At 38.1% G+C, this 17,577-nt stretch overlaps 1 protein-coding gene across 2 annotated transcripts in view; it reads right to left on the bottom strand.

The window, feature by feature from the left end:
* Positions 1 to 497: 497 nt before the first annotated feature.
* The window catches only part of AASS (aminoadipate-semialdehyde synthase), a 28,004-nt gene continuing 10,924 nt past the window's right edge, over positions 498 to 17,577 (bottom strand). For both annotated transcript variants that reach the window (XM_015628714.3, XM_015628713.3), the window contains 11 exons: positions 15,412 to 15,533; positions 13,090 to 13,219; positions 12,123 to 12,233; positions 10,763 to 10,871; positions 10,246 to 10,386; positions 8,181 to 8,348; positions 6,069 to 6,164; positions 4,320 to 4,435; positions 4,054 to 4,142; positions 3,556 to 3,732; positions 498 to 3,029 (listed from right to left, as the gene is read on the bottom strand). In XM_015628714.3, coding sequence (XP_015484200.1) covers positions 2,911 to 3,029; positions 3,556 to 3,732; positions 4,054 to 4,142; positions 4,320 to 4,435; positions 6,069 to 6,164; positions 8,181 to 8,348; positions 10,246 to 10,386; positions 10,763 to 10,871; positions 12,123 to 12,233; positions 13,090 to 13,219; positions 15,412 to 15,533 — 1,378 coding nt within the window. In that variant the 3' untranslated portion in view covers positions 498 to 2,910. The remainder of the gene's footprint in view (positions 3,030 to 3,555; positions 3,733 to 4,053; positions 4,143 to 4,319; positions 4,436 to 6,068; positions 6,165 to 8,180; positions 8,349 to 10,245; positions 10,387 to 10,762; positions 10,872 to 12,122; positions 12,234 to 13,089; positions 13,220 to 15,411; positions 15,534 to 17,577) is intronic.

The following is a 17,577-nucleotide window of genomic DNA, read 5'->3' as shown; positions in this document are numbered from 1 at the left end:
AACAATCTGTTCCTTGAAGCCTGATGTGAACAAAGAGTTTAAGAGCTTTTCAGCACAGGCAGTGATAACAAGCCATGTATTCAGCTGAGCAAGGTCCTCAAGCTGAGACAGGCTGGGAGACACCAAGGTTCCATGCCTTCCTGAGGCACAGGGAGAGATCATGTATCTACTGTTCTGTAGCTTACCACACTTCAGTAGTTGTCCTTGTGCCCAAGAACAAAATGCGCTGAAAAAAAAATCTCTTGAGATTATAGCTGAACATTATCTAGACACTGCTATACCTATATATATATGTATATAAATATATAGATGGGCTTGTTTAAACAATTCTTGAAAACTTTTCTCCTGTGAGTCTAGCAAGAAGTATGCAGAGGTATTTCATGCACTGAGAAAAGTCCACGTGCAGGCATCCTTTCAATACAACCATCTACATGAAAAACAAAATCCCAGTCAGGTACATCTTATTACTAGACTGTAGAGACAACATGACAACAAAACAGAGGATTTCAGATTTATTTTTCAAGCAATCTCATGTATAAGACACAATTATCTTACCAGTAATATGCAAAGAGAACTGAGAAGTATAATCTTCATACAAAAAGATAAGCAATAAATTCATTTAAGTCTAAACATAGAAAACAAAATGCAGCATTGCACTGGGAATTAGAAATATATTCCAATATAAAATGTTTCAAAAATAGTAGCAGTGTTTCTTGATGAAAACACTGCAGTGCTCATTCTTTAGTGCTCCAAAAATAACAGATACTTGTAAAAAATTCTGATTTTCATCCCACACTGCACTTCCAAGGCAGAAAAGCAAGTACAGTACATGCATATATACAGAGGAACAACTCCATGGCTGTGTATTTGTGGGCTAAGGGAGGGAACAGAGAATTCTCAAGTAAAATCCTGGTCTCACCAAGCTGGACTGGAAGGGACCAGCAGATACAAATATAACTTTAACCTTTATTTGTCGGCCATTAATCTACCTGGAGGAGGAAGCAGCAGAGAGCAGAATATTCAATGCAGCCTCCATCCTTACTCCAGCTATGTCTAACAGACAGACAACAGACCAACAACCTGTAACATCAGTGGGAAGCAAAACATCTTTATGGAGACAGGATTTTGTGTGATATATGCATGGATCTGTAACAGAATCCAAATCTGACATTACATTAAAAAAGCATTGATTCAGTATAAAAAGTCCTTCTCTTTCACAGTAACACTCTGCCCTTCTTTCTCCCTTCCACTCCTTTCACCTAACTCTAGCAGCTGCTATTTCATTGCATCTGCACAAAGAAAATCCAAATCCTGAGTCGCAAAACCTGGAGATCAAAACTTGAATTATTGTTATGGCTGCTTTTCCTACCATGCAAAACAACACCTGGAATTCCAGCCTCTTGGAACTGTGATTACAGCACTGGTTCTCAGGAAGGAAAAGGCTGTGCGTTTATCAGCAAAGTGCATTTGTGAGCAAAGCTGAAAGCAGTTTCCTGCATCAGTATGCAGCTTTAGAAATGGCAAGCTCTAGGCAGGTGCACAGGTACCAGTGCAAATACAACCTGCCCACAGCATTATACCTCACAGACCTGACTGGTGAAGTCTAAGCCATGTTTAGACTTGCAAGGTGGTGTAGAAATTCCTAAGCAGAAGCCAGAGAAGCAGCCCTGAAATGAAAGGAGGCAACTTGTGCTATGTTACAGAAAAGCTGCACTTGGCCTAAAGTTCAGTTCTGGACTGATGTGGCTAAACTGCAGCTAGAGCAGGGCTGACACATCTGACAGCACAGCACTCAGCAGCAAATGAGCTGGTGTGCTGGCAAACTGTCAGCCTAAAGTGACACTGCTCTGAGTAGTAGGCATAGGTTCCCAAGTGAACGCTTCAAAACCATGAAAGCAGAAGGACAGAAGCTAACTCAAAAAGTGGCAACCTCTAAATGTAGTGCATTCCAAAGCTGCATATACTACACAATGAATTCCCTTTGTAACAGTACTTAACCCGGATGAGGCATGCAGTGTAAGTGGGAAGAGTAAACACGTCATTTGGAGCATCTTCCAAGCATAGTAACTGTGTTGTATTTCAGACTGCCTTTCCTAGCTGCAGAGCCAAATGTTAATGTGCTCTCTCCACAGCACAAGGCAACATTTAACAGCAGGTATTTCAATATATTGCAACCAGCTTCCACTCTGTAACAAGAACGGGTATGGGGGGAAGCTGGCTTTAAATTTCCTCTCTCCTCAAACTAATTTAAATTTACATTCATTATAAAGTGATTTTAAAATATTAAGATCTAGGTTTCAAATATTTAAGAACGGAACATTTTCAAGATTTAACAGGATCTTATTTGCTAGTAGTGCAGAATTTCTAATCTATTTTTTGCATACTGTTATTGTGAAAACATTCATAAATACTGCTAAAGTGAAAGGGACAACCAGACCTAAAATTTAAGTATCATGTTCATCTCCATTTTTCTGAAAAATTATTTTTACCACATGAACAATCAAACTTCATCAGTGGAGTTCATTACCCAGACTTTTCCACCACAAAATAATCCACTAATAGATTTTTCTTCCAGCTTAAATTTGTCACAATAACAACCCTATAGACTTAGAAGATAAACTCTAATAATAATAAAAAAACCCTTCTGAGATATTTTAGAAAAGATATAAGTTCTGATTGATGCTGAAACATGTAATAGAAGTTTAAGAGGAAAATTTTAAGAGGAAAATGTCACAATCTGTGAGTATCTACGGTTTCTACATCAAGCCTTGTGGCAGGTTTTATGGAAGGCAACATTTGTGTATGAAATGGCAGGTCTTAAATGCCCTTAGCTGGTCCAAAGTGAGATTCTAGAAGGGGAGGTGGGGGAACCAAAGGAGGCCAAAACCTGATTCAATCCACAGTTTTCAGTTACTGTTTGATAACGCTGCGAGTGCTGTACATAATGCCTTCTGCCCGAACACGCTCAAGTATTGGCCCGTAAACATTCTTTGTCAAAGGTATGACCATGCCTTTGGCAGTTATTTCACCTGAAATAAAGGCATGAAAAAGACAGTTAGTGTTAGTAACTAACACTAGTAGTTACTAGTTAGTAGTAACTAACTACTAGTGTTAGTGAGTTAGTGCTCTAGCAGGTTTATTTGGAAAGGCTTTGGTAGCTGCACAGTGGGGATTTTGTGGGCAAGGTGCGGGTTGCTGTGCTGGACACAGCCAGATCAAGGTGCAAGGAACTGCTGAGTCTTTCAGCCCTGTGACATAATCAATTATAATTTATCATGCTAAAGGTTTTCTCTACACTACATTTAATATTAAATGTAACACTTAATATTAAATGACTTAAAAATCTTTGTGGATTAAGCAGCAAATTAAGAGTTGTCACTGAACATCTGAACATCCAAACATGCAGATTAAAAATTCCTGTAAATAAGACAGGAAGAGTCTGACAAATTAAAAAAAAATACACATAAACATACAAAACACTACATATTTACCTTCTACAGGCAGGAAGATACAGAGGATTGAAATACTGTTACTGAAGTTGGAATAGCCACTTACCATCTAGAACCATTTTAGCAGCAATAGCTGCGGGGTATCCTACTGTTTTAGCCATTGCAGAATATCCTTTGTTATCCCCATAGACCACCAGATCAATAAATTTGTCTTCCAAATGGCCAGAAGGATGCCTGAGACCTATTTCACTTCTCATAACAATCATATCTCTCTCTCCAGCTCCTAAAAGAAAAGCACACAAACTATTCATTACTTGTATTTCAGTCATATCGAGATGAGGCTCCTGAAGAGCAAGGCACTACACATACACAGCAGGTAAATCAGGGAATGACTGAAGGCGAGGACTATTATGGAGGAAAGAATACTAAAATCAAACTAAAAGTGTAACAGGGAAAGGATAAATTGGGGAAGTAGGGAACATCACAATACAGTAAAAAACCTATGATGAAGGATTATTAACTAAGGTGAACAAACTAATCTAATTAAGGCTTATAAAAGATATTGCCTTGTTCTGCTCAAACCCATGAAGACTTTCTCACATACCAAATGGCAGCTTCATCTCCATGTGCTTTGCAAGAGCCCCTACAATGGAATCTGCTGCTGGAACCAGTTCATCTCCCAATAAACCTAACCTGGCAGAAGAAATGAGAAAGTCTTAGATCATTGCCTATCAGCAGCTTCATCTCAGTTTTTTAATATCCAGTAGCTCGGCATACCAGTTTAACAGTCTTAACATGAACCAGAATGGCTAGAATTGCAAACACTTCTTTTTCTATTCTTAAACTCTCATAATCTTTGGAACATTTTACCATTCCACTGCTTCCAGCTGACTTTTGTCCTTCTCCAGTTTGCTAAATACAGCTTCTCTAAGAACATCAGGCTCAGCAGGTGACTTAATTCCAACCAGTTTGCACATGAGCTCTTTCTGTTTGAAAACAAAAAAGGTTCATGAAGGCCTGACATCTGTTCCCACTCCACCTCAATCAAGGTTTTAAGAACCAGCTACTCCACTAAGATCAGTTAAAATCCAGGACTTCTGAGAAGACAGCTTATGTGTACTTGGAAAGTGAGAAAGATTGAGAATTTTAATCACAGCAGGTGAAAATAGGGATTATCTTTTCCTAAAAGTCTTTATACCCCACCCCTCAGCTACTTCCCCCTACATTTTAGTCTTGTCCCTTCCTCTGGCAGCAAAGAAAGAACATAGAAACCTGCATAAACAAGGAACACTAGGAGAATATTAAGATGAAAGAGAAGACTGACAGAGTGAAAACTCAGAGATAGGATATCTCTGTTTGTCTAGAAATGGAGAACATCCCTTCCAAAAGGAAGAAAACAGACCAATAAGATGAACAAGGCTCTGGAAATCCTGTATTACCAAAGAGATTTTTCATGATACTTGTGCATATCTGAAGGCCATTTTGTGCCACCTAGATGCTTATCATTGCTTGCTTCATTCAACAAGTGGATAATAAAAAGAACTATGTGCAAGATATAAAATAAAGAGCAAGATGTGAAATAAGCAAGAACTGCAGAGTCTACAAGCTCAGGTTAGCTCATCTCTTCTACTTCCCTGGAAGAGTAGATAAAGGAAAAGTATCAAGATGTAAAAATATTGCTAAAAAAATATTTGCAGTGAGAATAATGAGTTTATAGCTATTTTTACAGATTACGTAACACTGTATACTTAATCATTGAGGCTAGAAGAACTGGAAATTCCAGCCCTTTTTACAAAGAAAACTTGAAAATATCAACTCTAAAACTGAAAGTAGACAAAAATAATCTAAAAAAGAAAAAAAAAAAAAGAAAAAAAGAAAAAAAAGAAATTCCAATATGGCCAGCCAAAAACTCCTGGAGTTTGCTCATCTTCCCAATACTATGTTAGTCAGAGACAAGCAAGACTATGGCCTCTTCACTTTCTGCTTTCTTGGTTCTGAGAACACTCAAGACATTCTTCAGCTCTCTTCATCCCATACTGAAATATGAAATACCCTTTTTGTCCACAGAAACAATGAAAACGTTGACTGTCAAATGTAACAGCATCACATCAGAGTCATGTCTTGGCTGAGATAAAGAAAGTAAGGCACCCAAAATCAAGACAGAAAAGCAGCATAACAGAAGAACAAAAAAAAATGCTTGTATAGATTTTCAAGAGAAAAAAAAATGGTAATATACTCCTTTATGCATTATCTCTTCTTCCTTGATGCCCTAAAAAATACTTTTACACTGAAGATCATCAGCCAGTAACAAAAAGGACACTGTAAACTCAGCACTGAGGACTAGACTGTGACTAACAAAAAACATAAGACGATTCATAAAGATATGGCCATGGCTTTGTCTAGGTGAGACCTGAAAGCCTCCAATCACAGTCTGTCAGGGAACCTGTTATAGCACCTTATTCCATTTCTGCTGAAGAAAGTCTTCCTCATTTCCAGGAAAAAAAAATCAAAGATCAGGATGCAGTACAAGATTCTCATTGCTAAGTACACCCAAGTCTAGCAATAGGAAAACCATCAATAAAACTGAGGACAAAAGGCAGAGTAAGCAAAGTAACTCACCCAGGTTAGAGGTGGCTTAGTTGAGTTTAGCAAAGGATAAGGATCTGGATTAATTAATCCGAGTTTTACAAAACCCCCCATAGTTCTGGAGTACCCCTGAAATAAAAGAATAACACCATTAAATATATTAATCGCTTGAAACAGGTATTTCTCGGTTTGAAAGTAGTGATAGACATAACTGTGGCAGTTTAGAATTATTTTCTTGGGAAGCCAGCCACAATAACCTGATGCCAGTGAGGTCACTGCCACAGGGCAGTGTCTTCCCCAGCCCCCTCCACCCTTACCCACTTTTCAATATTTTTTTTTTAATGGCTTATTCTGTCATCAATACACAGAGCACAACGCAGAACACTGTTCACCCAGTTTCACACCATTGTGATTGTGTGGACATCACATAGGCTGCTTTTAAAGGTAAGAATCCTGTGTGCTTATTTCTCATCTTCAGGAATATCAGACAGATAAAGCAGTAGAATAGTTTAAAAGGAACTGCAAAGGCTGCATTAGGCTGCAAAATGAAAGAAGTCTCAACTGATTTCTGCTCACTTTTGTTTTTATCCCATTAACATTCCCACACAGCTTCTGGATACCTGAGAGCACTTACATGCAAATTACTAGAAACACTAAAAAAGCAGAATGGAGGAAATAAAACACCCTGAAAGAAGACTAATTAAATTAGAAGTCACTTCCACAAGCACTAGGTTACCAGCTCAGATGGCCTTGCAGTGAGATCCTTTTGTGTGACACCTCTTTTTAAACTGACTCCATTAACTATCTAAACTTAATCTCTAAAAGGCACTTCTAGGAGATGACTGCCTCTTCAGTGAGCAGATTGTTTTCTGCTCTGTAGCACAGCAGCATGTGCAAAGGGCCAACACTAACTTCTGTCCTGCTCAGCACTCTGTGCTGGCATGTCAGTACCATGCAGGTGAAGGTATGGCAAACCTTTCCCCACAGCCCCACCAACATCCCCCAGCCCGAAGTGCTGGCCCTGCTGTGGGCATTAAGAAAACAGCACTAAGCACAGAAACAGCATTCTTGCAGCACACTGACAGCCATTTAGAATGTCACCCTGACAATTTCGCAGTTCCCTCTGCTAGCACATACAAAAGAAGAAAGTTTTAACAGGCACCAAACAGAAGAATAGATACTGTCAAATTAGGGTTTCACAATAAGATAGATGCCTCCCACATACTTTTACCTTCTGAAAAAGAGATTGTATCTAGACTGAAAAAAAAGAGAGCTATTGCAATTTATAACCCTTTTTCCCCCATACTGGCCTTCCACACCTTTATCTCCTTCTCTCAGCAAGCCTCCCTCCCTCAAAAAATCCTGTTGTATTGCAACAGAGGAATTAAGACAAAAAAGGAGAAACACCTTCCTCAGGCTATGGACAAATAACAAACTTAATCCTTGGCATAAACCTTAACAGACATAATACAACATCCATAAAAGCTTTCTCAAACTTTCAATATGATTTTAGGTTTATTTCTTCTTAATGTATATTGACTGAAAAAATTTTAAAAAAGAAAATTTGAAAGAAAAAAATATTTTGTTTTGATTCTGCTTTGGACATCTAACAAATGAAAAGACTCACTCAGTTAGAAGGAAAATACATTTATCTCTTAATATTTTATTTAGCTGACCAAAATTAAAAAGCTCCTCAAATTTAAGATTTCTAGGTACTTAATGAAAAAACTTTCTCAGATTGGTGGAAAATCATCATTTTCTGTAAGATTTATACATTCTGTTTTTCATGGGAATTTAAGAAAACAGAATTTATTTATTTTTTAATGTTTTATTGATCTGACACCAGATACAGAGCCAGAATAAAAAGAGGAAACACAGACTATGCAGGGCAACTGATGAGCTGTCTAAAATAAATAAAACTATATTTCCATTTTGCAATAAGAACCTGTTAAATGCAGCAGGTAAAGCTACATTAAAAATTAAATAACTGCTTTTGGTTTTCTCTCAACTGGCATAATGGGGAGCTCATAAATAGCAAGTGCAGGCCTATAAAAAGCTGAGTTTTAAATACACAGTTTTCTTGAAATTACAACATTCATCTCTTGAGGAAAACAATAATTACTGATAATAACACCAACAACTTACTTTGTATCTTAAAGTGCCTCTCAGTAAAGTGCGAGCTGTCTGAATACCGTATGGCTCAGCATATTTTGTACTGTCTCTGTTAGGAAAACCTTCAAGGTTTAATCCTGGGAAAAAATCCATTGGAGTAACAGAATCCAGTAAGGCTCCTCCAGGTGGAATATTGATAATCTAAAGTTTGTGAAAGAACAGCAAATATTATTTTGGTGCAGTCACATTCAACTTATTTTAGAACAGAAAAGATAAAGTATGCTCAAAAACAGGAAAAACATGTTTGGTGTTCCAAGTGCAAACAAAGGCCCAATCTAAATAAAGCAGTTGCCCAAGCCATTTAATCATATCTGGTGCAGGAAGAGCAGGCAATGTGTCAGCCATTACTAAACAAAGGGCTAAAACAAGCCACGTTCTTCTCACATACACAGTTCATTCCTGCTGCACTTAGATTAAAACAGCAGGTTCCCATTTCATTTACATTAATGTAATTTTGGAGCATGTCCCTAACTGCACCAGTGTGAAGGGAGATTCTAAGCATGAGCTCCCTGCTTTCTGGTCAAATACTTTATTATCTTGTTTAGGTTTTGTTTGGTGCTTTTTATATGGGAGACAAGGCAGACATAAACAGAATCATGGATGTTTGTTCCTTTTTTTTAAAGATTAAAATAAATCAAGTGACATCACATGGATATAAAATTACTGCCCATGTATATCTTTACTTGAAGCTACAAAGCATCATGGAAGGAAAACAAAAAATCCGGGTGACTAGTTCTCTTACCACTCCCAACCACAGCCTTGAACCCTGCTTCCATCAAGCAGCTAAAGCCCAGATCTGCTATGCAGCATCAATACAAACTCATTTTCTGATTTCTGAGCAAAGGGACAAAGTTTACTTTTAGAAGAAATACTAAAGCAGTGAAGCTTGCTGCAATGCCTAAAGATCTTGTTGTGTTTGCCAAGCAAGAAAGGTGTGAGAAAGAATCCAATGATCAAAGATAAGTATTTAGTAGCAAGGAGAAAAAATTGCAGAATTTACTGTCAAGCTCATCTAGTGCTCTCATGATTCATTAATATGCATGATCTAATTTTTCCTAGCAATGGGTGAACCAGATCAGAATTAAATTCAAAATATTTTAACATTTTCCAAGAACCCCTTTCATCTGAAGCTTATACTTCATTGCTTTTAAATAATGATCCAACAATCCCTGAATTTCTCCTTTCTTCCTTTCATAAGAACAGTAGAGCGCCAAAATGTCATAAAACATAAAAGATTACATTTCAAAAGATTTCTAAGTTTTGCAGATCAAAGAGTTTTAGGCAACTGGCTAAACTTTATAGTGGTTATACAAGGCAGTCTCCTTGACAATTGCAGTAACTACTCTGAGCAAGTGACAGTGGAAATAGATAGTGCTGGAAAGCAGAAATGTGATAATGGCTTGCAATAGCTTTGCACAAATCAATTACAATGTTTACATAAAACAGAAGCAGTGACATTTGTGAGGTTAAGTCTAATGACTCCTGCACAAACAGCAAAACAGAGCTTCTATAAAACAGACCAAAAAGCATTTCACAAAACCCACTCAGTGATAAATTGGTATTACACATTGCACCAAAAGAAAAAGGAATCAAGTGCTCTACTATGCATTGTCCAAGTACAAAATGAAGCTGTTTGATTTATCAACACATAAGGCACTCTTACCTTTGTTTCACAGGGCCAAAGAAAGGGCAAATAAGTAGCAAAAGCAACACCCAACAGAATGGAAGTTGAACCCAGAAAAGTCAACTCAAATCCAATGCTTTAGTCTTTAGAACAAATTCCTTCCTGGCAGTCAGTTTCCACATAGTAAGTAAGAATAAAGCTGGCAGCAGCTAGGTATCATCATGCTCCAAACATAGTGATATGCAATTATTTTTTTTTATTTTAAAATTACAAGTGATAAGTGATTTAGGCAAATGGCTTAGGCAGCTGACTGCCACTGGCTTGAAAGTAAACACAGCACCTTTCAAGTCTCAATTCCTTCCTTAGCCAATTACCACAGTATCGTTTCAGATGAAAATTTTCCCATTACTTCACCTCTCCATCTTTTAAATATGTAGCAGACTGAACTGTATTCAGCAACACTCCTTGTGGACTCCAGCTGAACTTGTACCTCAGAGGATTGTCAGAGTGCTCTGGAGCTGGTAGGCCACCGCAGAAAGAAGTGTACGATATAACCTGTCAGATTTATCCACAGGAAAAGAAACAGTGAAAAGACAGATCAGGATGCATAGAGATCTACCCAGCAAAATCCCCATCAGTTCTTAAGATTTCTGTTTCTGTTCTGTTTCTGGCCAAATGGGCCAGATCAGAAGGATCTGAGGGGAGGGGACTGCCTTTAAAGGGGAGGAAACCAAAAGATACACTGGGGTAAGGCCATCTTACTTGATGGTCTCCCCAAGTGAATTTGTAGCTATGAAATTCAAAGCACCAGAAAAAGTAAAATATCCAGAGTCTGTTACACATCTGTGACATGCTCAAAAGCTCCTTGGTTTTAAAAGAACATTTTACTAATACAATCTTGGCAGAACTGTGCACTACCCGCTAACCTTACCGTAGCACCAACTTCTTTTGCCTTGTCAATACATTCCATCGCTAACATGTGATCAAGACCAGGATCCAAGCCCATTTCACTGACAACTGTAATACCAGCAGCTTCTACACTAAAAATAACAGAAATACAGAGTCATCAGAATATTCACAATTCCCTAAATCTGTCCAATCTGCCCAGTGAACTTTCTCTAACACAGTAAATTCTGTGCTCTGTCTGCAGTTTGTGGGAATAAAGAAACAAAAGCAGATATTAAATCCTGAGAAGTGGCAACCATCTAAGAGCCTTCTAGCCTTTGTTTCTCTTACTTCTCTGCACCCAGGTGCTGGTGAAAAAAATAAATTTCTACCAGCTACTCTGTTATCCCACATCTCCTGGACAGAGCTATAAGGCAGGAAGGTAGTAATGCAGAGGGCAGAACAGAGCTAGTCACGATTGTCCTAAGGAGCTCTGACAAGTGAGATTAAAAGGTCTGCTTTCCACAATTACAAGTATTTGGGTTTGTTTTTTTTCTTAATAGTTGCCCACAGTCCCACAGGAGTTCACTTATCACTACAAACTGAGGATTTCTTTCATTTTCAAAATCAATTGGTCTTTTGTGCCCTTTTAATTTTTTTTCCCTGACAGCATGCTGTATTCTCAATAAGAATGGTAGGAGAGGCCCCTAAATACCCCTCACTTTCTGCAACACTGATTCTCAACCAGTCTAGCTTTTTCTATATTTTGTAAAGACACAGCACACACACTTCTTCACCTGAACATGCTTCATATTTTCCAGTACTGTGACTCAGAGGAGCACCTAGAAGTAGCTGCATACTCAAAAAACTTTCTAGCCTATATAGTAAGTACGACAACAGACACATTGAGTAGTTAGATTTGTCACCAATTTGAAAATTATACAGTGGGCATATCCAAAAGAAAAGCGTGAAGGAGGAGATTACTGTAGATACACTAAGCCAAGAATGAGTTTTTATTGGAGGAAGGCAAAGGATGACAAATAAGCTTGCTGGTAGAATATGATAGCACAGCTACTCAGTTTGAATATCAGCCAAGCTCAAGCATCTTAACAGGTCTGAGGGAAGAGGAAAAAGCACATTAACATGAAATAGGATGATGCAGGCAGAAAAATACATTCCATTATTTAAAGCATTAATCTAACCAGGTTGGGGTATGCACTCCTTGCTCCACTCTGCAACATGCACCTTTGGGAAGGTTACTTGGTCCTCCATCACAGAAAGAGAAGCAGAAAGAATTCAGAAAGCAGTGATTCACACTCAGTGTTGCAGGTGTAACAGGCTACAAAATATTCAGATAATGCAGTAAAAAGGAAGCAACACCAGGGAGATGCTGCTTTCACACCTACCTCTCCTGAAGTTCTTTCATGGCTGGTGTTAAGTAGCTGGCTGTTACCAAGTTCACTTTGTTGTCAATACATTTCTTAGCAACAAAAGGATGTGCCGAATAAGGCAGCAAACTACAAATGAAGGAGAATCATGCAACATCAAAATTCAACCAGTTACTTATCCTGTCACTGGAAAGACACTCAAATGTTTTTTGAATGCCTACAAAAGAGCTCAAGTAATAGCTCAAAAAACCAGTCATAGCTACCTTGCCCTGAGCAGCTCCATACCTATGAAAGGGAAACACTACCCTATCAGGTAGTGATAATCAGGAACAGCATTGTTGTATGCACTCAGAACAGGGCACTGAACAACAGGGGAGTCATTCTTGAGACAGCATCTTTTGTCACACTTCTCTGTAAACCACAAACCACTGACCTCTTTCCAAAGATATCTTCTAAACAAGCATGCTGGAGGTTTAGGAGATGCAAAACTGAAAAACCATCCTTGAGAAAGCTTGCATTATAAAGTTCTTGGTGAACTACTTTGAGAAGCAACATTCATGACACCCGTGGCAAAAGAAACAAATGGCAAGGACTATGAAGTTCCTTCCCTGTATCAATATCTGGAATGAGCTCTTTATTAATGGGATATTCAGAAGAAATTACCAAGTTGTCAGAATTTTGCCTCCCCTTGTGAACATGAAAGTTTGATCCCAGCAACACATAAGCTTGTGGATGCTAACGGCCCTTCACATTAGGGAGTCCACCTAACTGGCAAACACTTCTGAAGAAGTCAAAACCCCTTTTAAAGATCTGATGCCCCAATACATGAGAAGGCAGCAGCCAGTTACAACTGCTTACACACACAAATATGACCCCACATCTTGGCCATTAAAAATGAAAGTTTATGCGTTGATTTCAGTCAATCAACTAAAAGAAGCAGCATGACTTAGGGTTCAGCCTATCATGCTTTACACAGAAAACTGACCTGATCACAAGGTCGTGTTTTTTCACCAAAGAGGACAGCTTTTCCTCATGCTTAAGGACATCCATATGAACTGGAGTAACATTTCTGTACTTCGTTGTCAGTTGTTCAAGTTGCTCCTTCATGACAGATACTGTTTGAAAAATAAAACAGCTGTTACCTATAGATGAAGCTAAGTTCAAAGCACACCCATATATAATTGTGCCATATTTCCAAAAGAGAAACAGATGCATGCTTGTTTTCCTTCACTAACAGTTGAAGAAGAATCAGGCATTTAGTAAACAAATGTGTTCAGAAAAACTTACTTGATCCCTCATTCCACATATTTAAATAGGAATATTTCAAAACTATCTTTCAATACACTTTAACAGAATTCCAATTTACAGTTAAGAACAGCTTAATAGCTTAAAGCAAAAATGAATTCACAACACCATTTTTAACATGACAAAGATAGAAACATTAAGCTTTAGCTTAAGTAAAGTGTGAGTAAAAAGTTCAAACTGACTACTTTTAATATTTACGTATGGCTTAGTCCTCCCAACCCCAAATACCATATTATAACTAAATGGGATAAACCCAGTCTCTGCCTGCCCACTCTTAACTACAGTTATAAAGAAAGCAGAACTGAAGGACATCCACAACAACACCACCAGTATTTGCCACCTCTGACTGATTCCCATCCCAGCTCACCATGCTGCCAGCACAAGCCAGAAAGAACAAAAAGGGAGTGGCCAAAGAAGACAGCACATGGGACACAAGCTTCTGGGGGATATAAAGGCATCAGCACTTACCATATAAGGAAAGCAGAACTGAAAAAAGAGAACCACAGTAACACAACCAGTATTTGCTACATCTGACTAATTTCCTTTCCCAGCTCACTACGCTGACAGCACAAGCCAGAGAATACAGTCAGGAAAAAGGAACGGTCAAAGAAGGCAGCAGGCAGGGCACAAGCTTACGGAGAATTAAAAGCATCTGTGCCTTATTTCTTTATGGCCTTTCCACAGTCAGTGGGAAACAACCATTACTAGAAGATGATTCTCTATATCCTACAAATGAAACTGTGCTGCGGGAAAAGAGCTAGGCAAAATCATCTACAAATTCAAACTAAAAAAAGTTGAAGGTTTCTCAATTAAAGTTTTCGTCATCTGGATTTAAAGTGGTGTAGCCTAACAGTAGGAAACCAAACATGGCACTGTGATGTGCACTTTGTGTTTTCTGCACCTTCTTGCCTGCTGTCAAATATTAAACAAGTAATATATTTAGGTCTCTTTCCTTCTGTGCTTTTTGTGTGTGTGTGCTGTAGAAACTGCATGTTTTTAAGCTACCCAGATAAGAGGCTATGTTTGTTCAGTGCCTGGCAAAACAGATCTTCCAGTTCACCTGGTTTCTCTTCCTGCTACTGCACTGCAGGGAGTGGATGCAACCTCTATAGTGACAAAGGGATGGACACTGCACATTGCTCTAATCCTTCTCTCTTCCACCTCAGGCAGTGCTCATAACAAGGGTGCAGCTTTCCTAGATTTCCCCTCTTCTTCCTAGGAGATCTTCTCCCAGGGCTTAGAAGTGCTATGGTTATCACCATGAAGGGTAGCAAAAGCAGCCAAGTATGAAAGTAGCATAAAGAAAGAAAAAAACAAAGCAGTAACAACAACAATCAGCAGCAATAAAAATGTAAGTTTTAAGGGAAACCACTTCCCAGCAAAGTATCTCCCAGGCAAGAAGGCAATAGAACCTGAGTTTTAGATCTGAAGTCCCAGAATCAGGGTGAAATCATCATTAAGGCTACAGAAAGGGATTGCTGGGACACCCAGCCTGAAATATGCTACAGATAAAATGAAAACAGAGGAATAAACAAGTAGGCATTTAGTGCTCATGGGAAGGTCAGGGTCAGAAGTTTTACCACCATGACACTCGTTCTAAGAAAATCAGATACTACTCATACAGATGGAGAATTTTCATATTCTTGTTTTGTGAGGCTGAAAACACAGCCACATACCAATAAAGTGACTATCTACAAAACCAATCCCAAGCCTAAAGCAGGTTAGAAGGAAAAATACTTTTAGTTTCCCTACATGCAAACATTTCTAAACATCTAATTTCACACATGCAAACAGTTAACTTTTAACATGGCTATGCCATTTTAAAATCAATTACATAAATTCAAAATGCTCACAAAGCTACAAAACCCTTTTCTGCTGTGAGTAATAAGAAAGATTTTCTTTGTCTCTTCTCAGAACCACGTCCTTTTATTATTTATGAGAAGAGTTCTGACACATGCTTCAGTGAGACATAATACCAAAATGAAAACAAATTCTTACATACCAACTGTGACGTCAATGTTGGAATCCCTAGTGAGATATTCAAGCACAGGGCCAGAAACATAGCCAGATCCAAGCAATAAAACCCTCTTCTCATCACCCATCTTCAGTGACTGAGCCTGTTCCCTAGAAGGTGTTACAGGCAAAATTAAAAATCACACAGATGGAAACTGTAATCTGTCAGGGTTAACAGAAGAAGTATTTTTTAGTAAATCTACAAACCAAGAGCTCTATTCAGACCAGGAGTCAAGTTCCTAGCTATTTGTTCTGGGACTATCCAGTACTGCTTCCATTCTACTGCTGCATAACTTCTAGATTCTTTCCTCTAACATAAACATGATCAAACATTTCATTCCCACTGCCTCTCCGATTTCTTCTAGCTGTTTATCAAAACTTTCCTCAGTTGTATTTTTCCCAATGGCCAAATTACTGTAACCTGACAACTTGAGGGCCACCAATGTCATGTCAGGCTGTCAGAAAGGGATTCCAGGCTCTGCCTTCTTCCCTTTACATCACAGGTAACTGTTTAAGAACACAAAATCATGCTGATGAAAGCAAATTTTGTGTAAGTTATACTAGGTTCATATCAGTCCACCACAGGAACATGATAGTCAATAAAAGTCAAATAAAAGTTAATGCCCAACCAAGAAATCATCATTGCAGACAAGATTCAGATTTGAAAACCATCACAGTGTTTCATCCTAACTATTACTACTTTCATAAATAAATTTAAGTAGATCTGTTGACTTTCAGTATAAAATGTATTAACATCAGATTTTGCATTTCTTTCTGTCCACCTGAATAATGCACTCAGCAGTTGTTTAAATATGCTCTCAGAAATGTATGAATCATAGCAGGAATACACATGTTTGTAATTTATAATTAGTTTTCCTTCTAGCTTAAATTTGCATTAAGTTGTACAATCAGGATTGTGAAACTGTCTAACATATGACTACATAGATAAAAATTATTTAGCAAAAGCAAAAATTCAAGAAAGCTGTTCACTGCCCTACTGTTTAACCTAATTAATGGAGACTGAGGTTTGGCCTTCCTTATCCCATACCCTGAAAATAAATTTCAATAAATAGGTAGGACTTTCAAAGATGCAATCTCATGGGAATCTTTATAAGCAAGATCCTCAGTTTCCCCTTTGTCCACTAAGAGTTTATACCAGCACTGCAGATTCTGCCTCTGAAAGAAACCTGATATTTATCTGACAAGACAATGTCCACTCTGCTGAAACCTGCTGACCTTAGGAGAGGACCAACCATATGTCTACTAGATAATATTTGGTTCAGGTTTTTGAGACTTCTCATGGCATGACAAAAAGTCATTGTTTTGGTTATATTTTTTCATTTCAAAAATTGTCATAACAATGATAGATGATGTAGAAGCCTGTCAGAGCAACGACGAATAGCAAGACAAACAGAACACTATTGTCCAACCTAAAGCACAGAAGGAAGCATCTGATACATCTAGAGGCACAAGGCCTCAAACAATACCATTGAAAGAGTACTCTGAGTGGAAAGAATTAAATCAATACCAAATACATCTATATCATATATCTGAAGCCTATTGAATCAGTACTGTAAAGCTTGAATTATTCTCCAAAATTTCAGATGTTCCATCATCCTTTCCTCCTATTTCAGAGCCTTTTTTAAAAGTCGTCCTTTTCAGATAATTAAATCTGAATGGTATGTACCAATGTATCAACTCTCTAATCCAAATTATTACTATAGATTACTGTAAATTTTGACCTTCATAAGTTTTACAGATTTTATTTTTTTTAAAAAAAAAAAAGTTCAATCATGATTTAATACATTCACAGAAAGTCTCCTAAGCCCATCATATCCTTTTATATTGCAAACCCAAGGACTTTCCCCCTCCTCCTCCTGCTATCAGAATATCTTCCACAACTGTACTCTTAGGGGCAGAGAAGAGAAGAATTCCTCTCCATTCTTTAGGGCACAGAAGTGGTAGGTAGCTTGGAGTGTTGATGAAGGGGAAATTCTTATCTGAAAGCAAGCTAGATTTTGCAATCCAGCTTGTCATATTTACTAGAAACTTTTCTAGTGCCTAGAACGAAGTCACATTTAAATACAGCGTGTTTACTCTAGGACAGGCAAAAACATGAGCTGCCAAATGTACCATCAAGTATGAGAAAATAATC

Source organism: Parus major, chromosome 1A, assembly GCF_001522545.3.
Source record: "Parus major isolate Abel chromosome 1A, Parus_major1.1, whole genome shotgun sequence".
Taxonomy (NCBI): Eukaryota; Metazoa; Chordata; class Aves; order Passeriformes; family Paridae; genus Parus; species Parus major.
This window is presented reverse-complemented; position numbering and strand designations above follow the sequence as displayed.